General features: G+C 30.4%; 2 protein-coding genes across 3 annotated transcripts in view; both read right to left on the bottom strand.

Moving 5' to 3' along the window:
- The window catches only part of LOC122506425 (protein groucho-like), a 41,882-nt gene extending 40,456 nt beyond the window's left edge, over window positions 1-1,426 (bottom strand). Inside the window, exons 1-2 of one of the 2 annotated variants that reach the window (XM_043618588.1) lie at window positions 1,309-1,368; window positions 860-1,163 (exon numbers count right to left, since the gene is read on the bottom strand). In XM_043618588.1, the coding sequence (XP_043474523.1) occupies window positions 860-910 (51 nt within the window). In that variant the 5' untranslated portion in view covers window positions 911-1,163; window positions 1,309-1,368. Of the gene's footprint in view, window positions 1-859 lie in introns of both variants that reach the window. The other variant, XM_043618589.1, reaches the window with a different exon arrangement.
- An 8,705-nt stretch (window positions 1,427-10,131) lies between these two features.
- LOC122506447 lies at window positions 10,132-16,454 on the bottom strand. The gene is made up of 17 exons (XM_043618632.1): window positions 16,022-16,454; window positions 15,502-15,619; window positions 15,177-15,419; window positions 14,847-15,039; window positions 14,594-14,730; window positions 14,387-14,534; window positions 14,187-14,310; window positions 13,649-14,117; window positions 13,449-13,574; window positions 13,140-13,365; window positions 12,611-12,867; window positions 12,435-12,519; window positions 12,262-12,361; window positions 11,834-12,125; window positions 11,614-11,747; window positions 11,286-11,489; window positions 10,132-11,141 (listed from the first exon to the last, which is right to left on the bottom strand). The coding sequence occupies exons 1-17, from the start codon at window positions 16,082-16,084 to the stop codon at window positions 10,743-10,745; spliced, it is 3,318 nt and encodes a 1,105-aa protein (XP_043474567.1). The 5' UTR covers window positions 16,085-16,454; the 3' UTR covers window positions 10,132-10,742.
- Window positions 16,455-18,378: the final 1,924 nt, after the last annotated feature.

The raw sequence follows: 18,378 nt of genomic DNA, 5'->3' as shown, positions 1-18,378 counted from the left end.
CAGTCGCTAACAAAAATGGCGGGAAATAATTTTTTTTAATTTAAAAATTTTTTTAATAGAAATAAAATATTAATTGTAAACTTGTTTTTTTATTTTAATAAAATATTAGTTTGAAAACATTGTTTTTATATTCATTTTTCTCTAACAAAATTTTTTTTCCCTGCAGAAAAAGGAATTGATAATGTAAAAAAAATTCTATAATACAAGAGCGTGGTAAAAAAAATTAAGAAACAAAATCATTGACATAATAAAATTTAATGACAGATAAAAATGATTATTTTCTGAGTAAGCCGTACGAGATCATTATCATCATAAATCCCGAGTAATAAACGTTAATTTCTTGTGCTGTAGTCATTTTACCGAATGGGCGAGGTGAGAGGTAAACTGTTGCAATAATAATTGAGCAAATATTGCTAGTTAACACGAATACACATACAATAATAAACAATGTCCCCTCCGATCATTTGTATTATCGATAACAAAACGTTAATTACTAAGATTCAATTGATATTTTGATGACGCTACTTAGTTGCTATTATTATTGATGTCTGAATTGGAGTTACGACACTACATACATATATATAGCGCTATAAATCCAAATACCTTTATTTCAATTGGGAAATTTAAAAAAAATGCATATATTCAATAAAAATCTACTAATTTTATATAAACCAAAGATTTAAAAATATCTCTAATTTTTCATGCAGTTAATTTTTTTAAAAAATGAAGGTAAAAAACTAAAAAATATTCTTTTCATTTTAAAGGAATTTTTACAAGAAAAACCCTATTAAAACAAAGAAAATTAGTTTTAAAATATACAAATCAATATGATGAGGGAAAGGGAAAAAAAAATAATTACCGGGTGTCGAGCAGCAGATGCGACGGCAACGGCCTGGGCACTCGGATACATCCTTGTTTAAAAAAGTAAAAACTTCCGCTGCACATCAACTGATGAATTTATTTTTTGAAAAAAAAAATTATTTTTTTCTCAAAAATTTTACAACTAAAATCACTTAAAACTTATGATTTTTATTTCCACATATCACACGTAATGTGCACCACTCACATTTTATTTTTGGTGTTTCAAATTTACACACACTAAAAGAAAAAAACCAATATAGGAAAATTTCTTTTTTTGCAAAACAAAATTTAAAATCACTGCACTAGAAAAAAAAGGGGGGTGAGTGGGTGGGAATTTGTTAACTGTGATGAAAATATAAATTCACTTTTATCACTTGTTAAACGAAACTTTAAAAAAAAAAACTAAAAGAAATGGAAACAATTAAAACACTCGTGTAAACATCAGACTTGAATGCGACGAATAATCCACCCAGAACAACGGTCGGATAGCAACTAACTGCAACTCTCTCTACTACAGTCTATACCCATGTCTATAGCGAGACTTACTCAACCCCAGAGAGCCAAGGGGGAATCGCTGTCGCTGGCGGTAAACGAAGCCGTTCGACTCCCCACCAGTAACTATGTACCACGTGGTTTCCTCATTCACTATCCTTTTTCAACCAATGATTTTGCTTACTATATAGACTTTCTTTAAGCCTCAGCTTTTTTTTTTTTTTTTTTTTTTTTTGAATTTATGACAGTTTTTTTCAGGTGCTTTATACGTTTCTTTAAATGGTGTAGAAAGATTTTTTTTACCCTCTGGAACACGAATTTTTATCCATCTACAATTTTTGAATATGTTTAATTATTTTAAATTTAAAAAAAATTAAATTTAAAATTTTTTTCAGTCCAATATATTGAATTTATTAGTAGAATTATTTATATAGACTTTAAATTCATAATTAGTGACCTAGAAAGCCCCCCAGTAACGATTTTTAAGCGAATCCCCTAAGTTTTTAAAAATTCATCCGCCATATTGGGTCCGCCATTTTGTATATTGAAGTTCTGACAATAAATTCGTAATCAGCGACCTAAAAAACCTCCGAGTAAAGATTTTTAAGCGAATCTGTTAAGTTTTTGAAAATTCATCCGCCATATTGGATCCGCCATTTTGTATTTTTAAATTCTGACATTAAATTCATAATTCTTGACCTAAAAAACCACCGAGTAACGATTTTTGAGCGATTCTGTTAAGTTTTTGAAAATTCATCCGCCATATTGGATCCGCCATTTTGTATATTGAAGTTCTGACAATAAATTCGTAATCAGCGACCTAAAAAACCCCCGAGTAATGATTTTTAAGCGAATCCCTTAAGTTTTTAAAAGTTCATCCGCCATATTGGATCCGCCATTTTGTATTTTTAAATTCTGACATTAAATTTATAATTCTTGACCTAATTCATAATTAGCGACCTAAAAAACCCCCAATTAACGATTTTGAAGCGAATCCCTTAAGTTTTTTAAAATTCATTCACCATATTGAATCCGCCATTTTGTATTTTTGATGTTCCGACAATAAATCCGTGAATAGCATTTAATTATTTTTAAAAATTCGATTGTATTAATTACAAATACATTTTGTGTGCAAAAGATATACTACTTAAAATATTTAGAATTGCTTTTTTAATTTTATTTTGGATTTTTCTGAAAAATTATAAATTTAAATTCGATTGTGTAAATTGCCAGATAATATTATTTATATCACACTTAATCTTTGAGAATAAGTGTTACCTATCCGACTAATTCCTTACTACGTCTAAATTGCCAATTGAATAATCCTATAAAAGAATTAAAATAAATTTCATTTATACAAATTACAAATATTATTATAAATTGAAATTACGTCAAAGTTTAACTCAATGCTGCGTTTAGTCGAAACTTGAGTTATAATCCTTTAAAATTAAACTGTCTTACCTTTTGACAACTTGTATACTACAATATATCCCCCGATAAAGATGTCGACTGTTTGTTAGAACAATGGGTAATGCAAACATCGCTACACAATTTGAAACTTGAGTTCATCAAAGAAAGTCTTTCTCGACACACACATAATCCGACGAAATTCCCTATTATCCAAAAGTAATGCTTAAACTAACCATTTAAATAGGCTTCATTTTCACCAGAAACAATATAATAAGTGCGTAGTTATCATACAAAGAGCAGATTTCTCAAAAGCTTCCAACTGATTACAAACAAAATGAATCTTTTGAAAGTATTAATATAAGACAGTGAGGTGAGGTTAGTGAAACCTTAATCAATTTTAAATCCCTATAAAGAATTAAATATACTGTTCATCAATGAGTATATATCCGCGCAGTATAAACTCACTTGTCATCTATATCACTTCTTTATCGAAAGCATTTTCCCCCTTTTCGCATACATGCGGCTTCCTACTTCTGTCTTTAATTTTCAGCATTGCCTTTATTCACCGCATCTATTTTCTCTCAGTCAAGTGCGCCACGTATTCTTACTCGAAATTATATGGAAGCCACAAAACTTCTCTTCCTCTTTTCACCATGGCAACCCTCTATATGTTTTACGACTTTCCGCCCACTGCATCCCAAGCAGTTATTATCACTTTGCCTTTCCCTACACCCCAGCTCAGTGACACTTAATCTTATTGTTAGCGTTATATTCACCGCCAGCAAAGAACATCCATTTCAAAAAAGAAAAAGCTGCTTTTAACAAAATGACACTCCATTCATAAGGCGCATGCTAAATATCGTCTATATCGTTTTTCATCTTTAAAGAATTAATTTGGAGGAAAAATTTGAACATTTCCCCAAACTTTGTTTATTCTGAATCCCTTAATTTGTGATTAGTCGTTTTCTAAAATTTGGGGTGAAATTCGATTGTATAAATTACAAATACCTTTTTTCGTGCATAGTTCTGATAGTTTCTTATTGACTAAATTAGAAATCATTCCTCTTAACTTTTGAGTCTACAAAAGGCAGTGTTACTAAAGTAATCGAAACCCTTTAATTTATATGTAAACATCGATTAAGAGTTGTGATAAAATTCGATTGTGTAAATTACAAATCCTTTTTTTTGTGCAGATCGTAAATGAATGTTAATCCTTTGAAGGTTTTTCACTTACTAAATTAGAAATGATGACTAGAGACCTCTTAGTCCATCTAGACAACATTACTAATTGTATAAAATTCGATTGTGTTAATTACAAATACTTTTTTTTAATATCTTTCTAAATGAGTATATTATTACTTGCTCTTAATGTTTATGGCATACGTTGTATTTATTTTACAACACATTGTTTCTCGTCAATCTGCAATCTTATCCACAATGTTGTTTCGTCTATTCAGGAATGTTCTTCATATCAAATGGTGATATCTGCGTTAACTGATTGAAATTTGTCCCAGCTATCTTCTTGTACTCTATGTGGGGTGACCAACCTGAAACAGAAATGTAAAACTAAAACTGTTATCACTTTATTCAGTAAAGTGTGAGCTACTTACATTACCTTAAAAGAAGGTAAATAACATTTAGAGGTTTCGTTCACTCTAAGCTTGTATATGCACAAGTAACATAATCAAACTCAAATATTTTTCTCCTCGTACTTATAAATGCATAACCTAGAAATTCAATGGAATGAATTTTTATTTGATTTCTCTCAAGTGTTTCCTTCTTGTCGCAAATTAGTTTCCTTTTAGAGTTCAATATATAAACATGCTCTTGAGAATGTGCGTCATCATTTTACCTGTGTTAGAATTGATAAAAGCTTTGAATAATGACAGCAAAGTAGAACACTCAATACAGATGTGGAACTGTACTTACTATCTCTTACAAATTTTTTAGTATACTATTATTCTATTCAATCGATCATCAAGTGTCTACAAAAGCGTTAACTTTAAATCGACATTATTAACAATTTACGCGGAAACGTAAATTGATAAAAAAAGTGGCTCAAATATTTCTTCGTATCTTACAAGCTCTTGTAATTAATGTACTCAATTACTTATCTTAACATAAGCTGACTAAAAATGTCTACATTGCGAAACACCTATAACATTCTGGGGGGATTCTACGTGCTGGCAAACACATTATGCGAGTCAATATTGTCCTTAGAAAGTTATTCGTTAATCGTCATTTCTTATACACTCACTAATGATTTGTCTTGTGAATTTACATATATAATTAGATTTAATAAATTATTTTTTTTTAGATATATTATTCATTCATATTTAATAAAAGATTTGTAAATTCGACTAAAATTATAATTTTAAGTTAACCTTTTATTAATATATTAATATAGTGACTGTTTTTAAAATACTATTTCTTTTTAAATACAATTTCTTATATAGATTATACATTATGCTATCATTTATTTTTATTGTAGAAACTTTAGATAAATATTAGGAGTATGTAGGTAACAATTGTGCAAGTTGAAGCTGAAGGAGGCTTTAGAAATAAATCTGCTTTGTTCTGTCAATTACTGTATAATGTTGAGATACTGAATAGCAACAGAATTTATGTTCCGCCCACAAGTTCCACACCCTGCTAAATCATCAATTCAAAAATTCACAATAAGTAAGCGTTAACCAACGTTTTATTCCTAACGATCACTATTTACACGTAAAAGTGAATTGATGATGATAATGCACTGGATATAAAATTTCTTCTCACAAAATTGTAAAGTTTGTTAAACATCTAAATATATATGTATATCAATAGATTTAAACTTATATTTTATTACTTATTTTATTATTTTGCACGTACAATATATATACACTATATTAAATGTACCATTTTTTATTCTTTTTTAATTTTATTTTTATTTTAATACTTTCTATTCAATTGAAAAATAATGAAAAAATAATGAGTTACATAACCCCAAAATATCAATTAATGAAATAGTAAACTATTTCATCAATTGATATTTTGGGGTTAGGTAACTCATTATTTTCACTCTATAATTTATTCTTTTTTAATATTTTCTATTCGATTTTTATTTTTTATTTATTGATAATTTGAGGTTATGTAAACTATTATTTTCACTTTATCTAAAAACAGTTGTCGATTAATGTAATGAATTATTTTAGAAAAGCAGGAAAAAAATTTTGAGGTTATATTAATAACTTTACCAATTTTAACCAATTTTCCGATTGGGTTTCTGAATCGACTCCTTATTATAATAGTGTCTGCAACGCTGGATTGCAGCAGATTGAAAATTAGGTAAATTTTTCTTTACCTTATTTCATTAATTGACAGTTTGGATTAAATAACCGTTATCTATACTCACCCTTCTTGTCTGCGAAATGTGTCGGGACAATTTTACTTGAATGCTACGAAAATTATTTATTGATATTTTTTTAGTACTAAAAGCAACTCCACTTTTGGTTTTAATAATTAATATACTTCGTAAAATAGTTTATTGAATTCGAAATACAAAATATGTAAAACGTCATTTTTGCCCTTTTCGCCACATTGCAGAGGTTAACTGAACATGGTATTAGAAAAATCAGGTTAGCCAACCTAACATCTGAGCCATGGTGACCATAGTTGATATAATAAAGGTTGTATCAACAAATTTCTAGATGTTTCTAGACGACAAAAATTGATGCATATCGCGATAGAGATAATAAACAAAAAGAATAATTGCAAAAAAATTATGACTTTAAAAAATTCAAATAGTCTGGAAAATAAGAGATAGACTATATTATACATAAAAAAAACTCTTTTATTGCTTGGTTATAACAAACTTTTTCATAACTAGTCTTTCTCCTCATTACTGAAAACGCACACGTTGCGACAAGTTTTTACTCACCCTAACCTATATGCGAACTGGAAAAGTTGCACTAGGTTTTTGTGCAGGAAGTTCTTAATAGAGTCTGGTTGGAGAAAAAAAAAGAATGTACTTGAAGGGAAGGAAGCAAGAAGAAATGACATTATCCGCATAGAGGCGTGATGCAGAAAAAGCTCTCAAGTTTCAAGGAATGCTTCGCGCGCTGGTTGGTTACATATATAGAAAAAAAAATAAAAAAAAAAACCTTCTGAAAAGCTTCGTGTTGTATGTGTGGTGGTCTTTTGAATCTAAAGCCAGCAATAGCTTGCATTCACATAATTCATAAAATTGTATGCATATTTACAAAGTCATTTCTGTATTTTTTTTTATTTTTGTATAAAATAAAAAGTATATACTATTTTCTCAAAATATAAATTGGAAATTTCAATTATTCTATGCATAAATAATAATTTAATAAATAGTAAATAACAAGAAGAAATCGGTAAACAAAAGTGAGACATTTGTAGAGTATACAAACGTTTTTTAACGTCAGTCAGCAGGGTTGGGTAATTAACAATGCTTTCTGCGATTTACGTTAAGGTAAGTCTACAATAGAATTCTAAGAACATGTAATGTGTAAATCACCTTTATACTACTTTGTCTACTACATTTCTTCAGTAGTTATAATTTGCAATAACAGTGTAATTATTAATAAAATATTAATAAAAAGTAAGTCTTAGTGATATTACATCTAGAAAACATATATTTATTGCAGACATTTGGAAAAACAGATAAAAATTGTTTACCAAATCTTAACGCCTGATGTGCTTTAGAGGTTAGAAAGTAATTTTATTTAATCGTTCAAGTTGACTTAATTATTTTATCTATATTTTCATAGATAAGTATAGTATCTTTTTAAAATAATGTATGCTCTAGTATCTTCTATCCAGAAGTTTAAATTATCTATATTATTAGTGTTTGCGAATTGTAAACATAACCTCAAACTAAATAATTTTTAGAACTAGCGAGAAGCAAGTTTACAAGGTTTACAATGATTATGAGGTATATATGGTAAATGGATATTTAAATTATGGTACGTAATAACACTGCGATGGTAAATATATTCAGCAGATGTGAATGGTATAAAAAAAAGAGGTGATAATAATAATTTGTAGAGAAGCAATGCCGTAGGCACGTAAGAAAAAGACGAATGCTGCGCCCTTGAGTAAGGAAATGGTAGAGAGGTTGAAAGGTGGTGGGGGAAATTTTCGATGACAGCTCTGAATACCTACACAGCTCCTTTTCGAAGGAAACCGCGCGCAGCGGTGAAATGCGAATGTTCTTCACCGATTTCCTTCCCTAAATATGGCCGCCTTCCCTCCACCTTCCGTTTCTATCGAATAACCCTCGCGTCTCCCTCGCCTTCACCCAATCCACAGCCGTAACCACCCATAACCGCCCCTACTTGCACGGAGGTTCTACTTGATTGCCAAGGCATCTTAACCTCAGTTTTCAACTCCACGTGGAGTGCCTTTATGTTATTTCGCCGCACCTATGATATGAGAGAATTTTATCCAACGACCAACCTGTTTGCTGAAAAATTTCCGTCACGCCCCAATGGAAGAAGAGAGGCGTTACAATTTTGAAAAAGACCAATAGTCATTGAGAGCTTAATGCCAAGAGCCAATCAGCTTCACTTTCACTCAACAGACGTTTGCACATTCACTCCACGTGGACTGTAACTCGACCTTTATTATATACGAATATACTTCGGCATCAGGGCCGTAGCGATTAGCGCCTGGTTTTGAAAACTTGTGTATTTCAAGTCATAAAAATTGTGCGCGCCTTCCTACAACGCACATAAAACGCATTGCAAGATTTTATGAATATAATAGAATGAAGAAATAGTGTTAATTTGTGTGGAATTTGCGTTTTAATGAGAACTTTTTTTTTTACTCTGAGAAGATATACCTGAGCCAGGTGAAGAATTTCGAATCGCGTATAGTCTCTAATTCTGAGTATATGAGCAGATTAAAATCTACATATTTTACGAATGTGGGCGAATATTTTTTTTTTTAATTCACAGGCCAACATTTATTTTCATTATATGTGTGTGTGTGTGCTAGTGAAGATATTTAATGTTTTATAAAAGCGTTAAGAAAAATTTTTTAGTTACTACGCCATTGGCTCTTGGGGTGCAATGGAACGCTAGAAATTGTAGATTGCAGAATAGAGTTAGGGGGTCGGTGGTCGAGTAATGTAAAAAGAGTTTTAAAAAAATGACTTCACGAAACGAATGTTGCCATGGCACGGACATCAAATCCGACCAACGAGCGCACATAGCCACCACGCTGGTTCAACCAATTACGAAACAACCGCATCTTTTTCAGAACTTTTTTTTTTACTTTTTTTACTTCACAACCCTGTGTATGTTCGTATATAAACTTTTAGTCTGCTTTTAGCATTTTTATTTGCTTTCTATGTAACATTTTAATACAAATTTTTACAATATTTTAATAGTTATTTAATAATTTATCGTTTTTTTCACTTTCAGATAATAAATTTTCTGATGCAAAGGCAAAGATATCTCAAATTCAGCTGGGTAAACGAAAATAGAGAGGAAAACGGGAATCGTCAATATCTTGAATAATTCTGTTCAGTGGTGCCATCTGTTGTGGAAACAATGAAGTCTCTAAGCACTGCTATTAAAGACCATTCGATATTGTCGTTTCCAAATGTCATTTACTGCATAAGGAGTAAAATTTGTACCATATCACTGACTTCTAGTTGGAAATAAATTAAAATTATGTTACTAATCTTTTTTTCTGTTTCAGGTGAAGGCGTACGATCAACGACAGTGGATATTATTGGAAATCAAATCATAGTTTCATGTTCGATGGAAATCAGAAATAGGGCAGGTAATTATGGACCCTAAACTCTAGTAAGAAGGATAAAAAAATACAATAACTATAATGTTCTTTTTTTCAGGAGCTGCAGAAGAGTCTTCAAAAATAAAACTTGAGGTAAGTTGCAAAAGTTGGTTTTTAATAAAGACAAATCGTAAAACGTCATTGGAATTAATTTTCCTAAAAGGTCCATGTGACAAAATTTTCAGGAGCAGCAGAAGAGTCTTCCAAAATAAGACTAAAGGTAAGTTGCAAAAAAAGGTTTTTAATAAAGATAAATCGTAAAACGTCACTGGAATTAATTTTCCTAAAAGGTCCATGGGAGTGATAAAATTTTCCCAAAATAGTGTTTTCAGATAGCACGTAACCTTGTAGCAACATTGCGGCAATGTTGTCTCGCAATGTTTGCAAATGTTACACGATAATGTTATTGAAAGCATAATATAATGTCCCAACCTCCGCAACATTACACGGCAAGGTTAGTTACCCCAACTTTTCAAAATTAAGTTGCTAAAGAATATTTCTGTTTATAAAAATAAAGCATATATTTTAAAATAGGTTCAGAATGAAATGAGACAACAAGTGTTTCATGAATTTACATATATTTATAATCAATAGGTGTCGAAAAATTTCTATTGTTGAGAAATATTATCAAACGATATTTTTAGCAATTAGGCTACAATTATTATTATTCATCAATCGCTTCGAATGATAATTTAAAATTACAAACTACAAAGTGGAACTCGATAAAATATACGCTACTTTAGATATAATTATATAAATTATTAGAAATTGCCGATGGTTATATAAATTTCTAAGCACTTGATAACGGTTTAAACATTTACACACTATAAAGTTATACAATTATCGCTATTATAAACCCATAACCGACAAGGCTTAAAAATGACATATACAACACTCTTTTCTTGTCAGAATTCTCTTCAATTTCAATTCAACAAGAGTTTAAATTTTTTTTTTTTAAACAAAAAGACTTATGGTAACACATTATGAAATACTCTTGGAATCCTTCTCTTTCTCTCTCTTGAAATAGAAATAATGGAATAAAGAGATAAAACGAAAAAAAATACCATGAGAACGAAAATTCAAAAAATTAGTCAAAATTAAATTCTTGTGATTGCAAGTATTAGGATTTTTTTTTTATTTTCCCTATTGTGAAAAATATGCGCAATGTATAATTATCTTCGGGGTTTTTTACAAAAGAATTTTGTCGCATTTGGGAAACGTTCGGAATTTGGAAAATCAGAACCATGATCTCTACTGTGTCCGTGATCTTGGATTGCTTGACCAAAAGCTGTTTTTACCGCGCTATCATTTCCTACTGCAGCGGCAGCTCCTTCAACTTCTGCAACACCAACGCGACTAATACTTTCTCTCACCATTCTCTCAATGGAAGCCGATACCGTTGAATGATTTGAAGTTGGATTTGACACAATTTGCCATTTCTCTTGTTGTATTATCTTCCGTCGTTTACATGGTAAACATCCCAAGTAGGCGTCGCTGAAGTTTGTAATTCCTCCGGCCGGTGCTGAACGACGTTGACTTGCACCATCTAGCGCAATTGTTGGCACCCAATCCTAAAATTGAAATTGATTTTCATTTTTATTCTATGCGAGACTGATAAAGTAGAATTCTAGCCAAACATTCATGTACGCTAAACACTCTTTCAGTTTCGATACTCTTTTACTGATATGGGTTCACTCGACTAAAATAATTCTTACCGCTGGTAGAATTTCGTGTCCTGGAAAATTGGCGTCTTCTGATACTAAGGCTTCAACGGGTTTCTTTTTAACAAGTAGAGGAACAATCTTGTCATATGGAAGTCTTGCCGTTGATCTATCAAGAATGCTGCGTTTCAATTGATTCGCCAATTTCGTTATCACCCATTTAGAAATTGATGGGAACATGTCTGTCGCTAAATAGGCCTGTTCAGTAAAAAAAAATAAATTTTCTTTAGCATGATGATAAAGTCAGTTTTAGTTAATTAATGAATTCATTCATTAATCGTTATTGAAGAGTGAATTAATAAATTAAAGTCAAAGTTCTCACCAATAATCTTCGTACTGTATTCATGAGTTTCAATTGATCTCCATTATAAAAATAGAGCAAAACACAGCAGAATTGTGTTATCAAATCGGTGAAAATGGTTTTTGCTCTCATTTGAAATGATGCATTGTTGACTTCTAAAATAAGGGTAATATACAAAAAAAATTATAATTTAAAATACAAAACAGTTTATTAGTAAAATTTTATTTAAACTTCAACGAACCTTCATTGCAGAATAGTTGAATTACCCGTGGCAAGTGACGGCGTAAAACATTTTCAACAGAAAGAACAATATCGAAAGTATCATGTCCAGTGTTTCCATCTTTTTTGTCAAGAAGAATAGTGCTTAATGGTGGTATCAATGAATCACAAACAAGATCGACAAAATCATCAACACAACCAGTTGACTTTGTTTTTTCTCTTATAAATTCGCGCATTGGTTTTCGAAGACTGTGGAAAATGTTATAAAATCCCCATGGCAGGCAGAATACATCTTCCATTAAAACATTTCGTGCCTTTAATGAGAAGAGAAAATTTTGTCAAGATTACTAAACATTCTTTTAACATATTTAAAAGGTTAACCCCTTAAGTGCCTTGTCAAATCTTTGCCATTGCACTTAAGGGGTTAAAGGAATGATTAATAATACCTACCATATGTAAAGTAAGATCGAAAATAAGATTATTTTGCGCTACAACTGTTGAGGGAATTTCCATCAAACTTGCAAGTGTTATGCCGGACGTAACCGAAGTTCTATAAATAAAAATAAAGTTATTTAATTTTTCAAATTCGAAATTTTAATCTAAACTAAATTTGAAAAACTTACGGAATTTCATTTGAAAATCTAACTTCAACTTTTCCATTGGACAAAATTTGTACCATATTCCTCAAGGTATAAGCAAAAGCATCGCCTGGAATTTAATTATAAATAATTAAATTTTAAAAAAGGGATTATTAAAAGATAATAATTAAAAAAAGGGATAATTTTGAAGGAAATATTACGATTTGATGTGAAGAAGGAGCTGGGTAGATTACGACGAAGTATCTGCAGGTATTTATCTCCATTAACATGTTTTGCATTTTGTTGATTTTGATTTAGATTGACGCCAGTGGTGGACCATCGACGGAGATGATGTGAATTACAAGGTAAGAATGGATCGGACACGGGACCAAGACCAAGACCATGGGAATGAAAGACGTGAGGACGAGATGTGCTGCGTGTTTGTGTCGATGTCGTTGGATGTGTACCCACATTATTCCTGAAAAAAAGGAAGCAGAAGTTAAGAGTTAAAATATGTTTCTAATATTTTCTTCTTTTTTTTGTTTCAGGTGGAGTTGGAGAATTCTTCGAAAAAATTGTTTTTAAATGAAAATAAATCGTAATTAAAATAACGAATGTGATTCGTAATAATGAATGTGATGCGTATTGACGAATGTGATTCGTAGTAACGAATGTGATTCGTAATAACGAATGTGATTCATATTAACGAATGTGATTCGTAACGAGTGTAAAAGGTAAAATTAATTTTACCTTGCTTGAGTACTTTGGCCAGAATTTTGACCATTGCTGTCAATTGTAACGCCAATAGTGTGTTGACTATGGGTTATATTTATTGGATTCATAGATTGATTGGCTGACATGCCAGAGGGATCTTGAACAATATGACCAGCTACGGCGTGCATTAGGTTACGAATGAGATCTGTTGGTGGTGCCCCTGGGGGAAACATCCAACTTGCTCCCCTTCCCATAGGATTCCCTGAAAATAGATATTTTAATTAGATGAAGCTTTCGAAATAGTCTTTAGTTTCTTAAAAATTATTCCAAACGCTAAGATTCTACCTCTATTCTCATTATTATTCGGAGTACTATTCGACCCCTGTTCGTCTGTTGAATTAAGATCCATAGAACTATCAGGACTGACCTCCATTAAAACTTCCACATTACTTGGCAAATTGAAAACACTGCCTGTAAATTTAGTAAAGTTTAGAATTTAGTAAGAAAAAAAAGCGGTTAAGATTTTTTTAAAATAAAGAACGTACTGAATAGACTGCCAAGTGGTGTTTGATTTCTTTGTTGCTGTTGTTGTTGTTCTGTACGCGGTGGTTGATCAGAATTTGATTGATGATCAAAACGCTGATGACTACTGCTTGAAGAATTTTGCTGCTGCTGTTGTTGTGGTCGTTGTTCCTGAGAGGAATTCTCTCTTGATTCTGTATTATCTGATGATTCAACCTGTGTTTGCGTACTGCCATTCGTCTCGGTCCTATTAGCACGAGCATTGTGTTCATTGACACTTATATGCGCCTCCACTTGAATTGGAATTCCAGCTTGTACAATAGCGGACTGTTGAATAACAATTGGACGACAACTCAAATTTCTCGGTGGAGCTTGTCCCATGTCAACAATTATATCACTTAATGCGTGATTTGCATGCGCGATATAGTGCAAAATTCTGCTAACTTCATTGACAACAATCTGATTTTCGGTAACACTGTCAGCACCGGTACCCTGAAATAAAAAAAAACAGTTATGCAAAAAGAATTTTTTTTACACATTTTTTAATTCTTTTCAACTCACAGTGGCACGAAGAACAGGATCTGTAGCCATAAGAACGCGATAACGTTCTAAGAAAGGTCTGAGACGATCTTGGGTGTTCATTAACATTTGCAGTAGATCTGCCATTTGCGGAGGACGTGGTTCTCTACAAAAAGATAAATTAAAACTGTAATGCAATTTTACTTGGGAATTTTTGATAGAAAAATCCTCTTTTTACTTACGTAGGAGGCGCTCTAAGTCGATCGGAAAGACTCGATGGTGTACTGTTCGAAAAAATCAAACTCAATGGATCTTCTGGTTGTGATGCCGTGTCTGATGGTGTGTTATTTCTGTTAGAAGCTCCTTCAGTATCCTCAGAGAAATCCTCAACTAGAAAAAGTTCCAGTTTAAAGATTGTCTTGTCAAAAATTGTCTAAATTCGTTTTTACCTTGTTCGCTCTCGACTAAACGACATCCGATCATTCTGAGCATATCCTTAATCATTGTGTCGAGCATATTTGTAATGTAATCGATAAGAGCAAGACCTTCTCGATTCCCTGATGAGGTTGGTACCGATCGACTTGAACTTTTAAAAACAAAGTGACGATTAGTATAATTCATAAAAATTCTAGTATAATTCATAAAAATTATAATATAATTATTAATAAAATAAATTTAAACACATCAATTTTGTCATCTTACTCAGAAGATGTATCCATATTAACGTCAGAATTCTCCGTTGACGATGTACTTTGTCTTTCATTCGAAGCTTCTGGTGTTGGGGCCACTGGATTATTGAGTCGATCCAAAATACGATTCGCGTTCGTTAGCATATTTTCGGCCATAACCATTCGACTGTTCGATAAAGTGTTGCTCAATTGTGGTAGGGGAAGACCTGGGAAAATAGTTTGAAACCTATTAATAATTTTGAACAAAAGAATAAATTTCAGGGTCAATAAGAGTCTCTTTTGACCCTTATTTGGGTGAATTATTCTTTGCGGATTCTTTTTAATTTTTAAGAGAAATATTCACCATGTCCTTCGACAACTTCTGTTGGTAGTGTCATTGCACCGAGGTACATCGTATTGCCATGCACTTGAGCATTGGGTCCATCGTGAGCATTATGCAAATTAATGTCCCTTATCACTCGATAATGAGCTCTGTGAAAGTGATTTGTATTCTGAGTGGTATTTTGTCTCTGTTCCACCTCATTTCCTCTCTGTCCGGGTTGAGGTGGTGCACGTTGAACCAAATGTATGACTTTTCCGTTGACATCTGGAAAAAAAACCCGGAATTTCAAATTTTTTCCGAAAAACCTAGTAAAAAGGAAGTGGATTTCAAGAAGAGGATAACGGACTGTAATCATTGAGTTTCTTGTCATCTTGCAGAACTCTTCCACAATAAATCAACCTCTGTGAATCTGCCGGCACTGCAACTGACTCAGCAATATATTCCTTAAATCCTCGAACTGTTATCTATTATCAAAGAAAAATTAATTAAGCCTCCATTCCTATTTTGTTTTTTTTTAAATAAACGAACTTCTTGTGAAAAATATAGACACAAATGGAGGACAAATTTTATTTATAAGTCCTTAAATTTTTTCAAAACCCAAATACAAAAAGAAATCAATTTTCTTCAATCCAAAACTAACACAATTTTTCAAATTCTAATTTGCACCATTTTCAAGAACGGAATTTGCGAATAGAGAAAAACGTCCGCCATTACAATCTGGTAGATACTCAAACAATTAAACGTCTATTATTCGGATAGTTTCCCCACCCTGTGATTTTATGTTCCAACATATAAAATAATATGAAATGTTGCAAAAAAAAATAGATCGTAATGAGTCACTTTATATACATATAATAAAAACTTACGTCGTCATCTAATGAAAATGAATGATCCTGGGAATCTAATGTCTTCACTGTTAGTTCAATCATCTTTGACCTGTGGATGATATACTTTTTTTTAAAATAATTTTTCCCTTTCTTCTTCTCGAAAGGACACACCTGCCGAAAAATATGGTTAAACACCCAAAATATATATATAATACTTCAACTGTTTTCTTATACAGTATATATAGATAATATTCACTGGATTTTTTTTCCGTTAACTAAAACATCAATACTATTTAAATTCAAGTATTTTAGCACAAACGATTAATATTTATTAACACTGCAATTTAAGGCAATTATTTTGAGTTCACACTTCTTCCTTTTTTTACAAGTAATTGTAAAAAATATATTTTTTTAATATAAAAACGACGACGCACGCTCTTTTACCCAGAATCCATTAACTAATGTGGTGATGTCCGACACTCCGAGTCAGGATACAGTGTTGCCAAATTTATAGTTCTTGTTCTCTGTTGTAATTCCCCCAGCAGTTAGAAATCAATCTAAAATTTGCCCTGATTCTACCTGAAAAGATGTAGTTTTATAATTTATTTGCTTTTCTTTCTGGTTATTTAACATTTGGTAAATATGAAAATGTTATATTTTAGATTTTAAAGGAAATGATTGAAATTATTGATGGAAAAAGAAAAAACCCCATCTGTTGATGTTCTGTGGATAAAAATGTTCGTTACCATGCCCTTAAAATTTCGATTTATCGATGGTTGGAAAAAAATGAATTTTTTTTATTTATACAAAAAAAAAGTATTTTAACAAATGTTTAAACAATATATGTTTGATTAATACAATTATTTTTTGTTAAAATATTATGAAAATTCGTTGAAAAATTTTTTTTTAGAAAAATATTCTATAAATACAACTGTGTATAAAGATTAGATCATACTACAGGGGAAAAATCAATTTTCTTTTTTTTAAATTTAAAAAATAAAAAATTATTTTTTAAAAAAATAACTTATAAAATATAAAAATTTTAAATCCAATAACATATAAGAATATTATTATTATTATTATTGCTACTTTGTTACTGTAACTTCTTCAAAAATTATTTTCATTATTTCGGTTATTATTTATTTCTAGAATTTTTAACTAAAATTTTTCTTTAAGTCAATTTTTTTTTAATAATTTAAAAAAAAAATTCTTTGACAATTTTCAAATTTATTTGTTTACAATTTAATTTTATAAAATTTCGACTATTCTGACATTCTTCAATTATATTATAGAAATTAAAAACTTCAAATAATTAAAAAAAACTTCCATTATAAACTTTTTGAAAAAAATTAACTCTACATAATTCTTAATTAATTAAATTTTCATAAAGAATTTTACCAACGAATTTTTAAATAATTGAATTCTCTTGATTTTGAAAGAAATTGAATTGTTACAAATAATTTCATTAAAATTTTTAAAAATAATTTAATGCTTTCATGAAATTTAATTAAATATATATTGGAAATATAGGGAACGGTTTTTAAAATAATTAAATTTCTTCAATAAATTTTAATCAAATTTTTCAGAATAATTATATATATTTTTTGAGGAATCACTTTAAAATTTTATTGAAAATAATTGAATCCCTGTAAAAAATGTTATTATTTTTGAAAATAATTGAATCCCTGTAAAAAATATTATTATTTTTAAAAATAATTTGTAAATAATTGAATTAATTATTTACAATAATTATTTACAAAACAATATTTTGAAAGACATCCAATTATAACGATTGTAATAATGAGTTACATTGCTTTTCCTTTCAGGCGGCGCTAGTGGTCCAATCGGTCACGAACAAAAATAAACGACACTTTTATTCTGCAAAGTGGAGTAAAGTTCTCCATAAGTAAAAAAAGGCTTTTTAAGGTGAATTTCTGAGCTATTTTTTATTAATAATTATTAATAATTGATCTGTTTTTTAATTTTTCGATACACTTGCTGATAATTTGTAACATATTTAGGATTACCGACGTAACATATTGTTGTGAATATAGGTGATCCTAATATTTGTTAAAGATTAGATAAGTGAGCCATTGTGTAATAAGGTTAAAATTTAAAAAACCATTTCAATTATTATCTTAATCCTGATTAGAAAATCTAATGTTTGATTATTATCACACATTGTGAGTAAAAACGGAGTTTCCCTGAATTTCGCAAATAATCATAATAATTAAAAAAATAACCTCAAAATAGTAATTCTAATCTCTAAATTATTGAAACTAGTTCATTGATAAAAAGAAATTATTTATAATTAATAAATTTTGTAGTTATAGTCTGTTTTTTATTAAAATATCAAAGTTCTAATTAGGAGATTTTTGTGCAGACCAAAAAAATTT

This window comes from Leptopilina heterotoma, unplaced genomic scaffold, assembly GCF_015476425.1.
Source record: "Leptopilina heterotoma isolate Lh14 unplaced genomic scaffold, ASM1547642v1 Lhet_42, whole genome shotgun sequence".
Classification (NCBI taxonomy): Eukaryota; Metazoa; Arthropoda; class Insecta; order Hymenoptera; family Figitidae; genus Leptopilina; species Leptopilina heterotoma.
The sequence above is the reverse complement of the archived record's forward strand: the minus strand, read 5'-3'. Positions and strand labels throughout refer to the sequence as shown.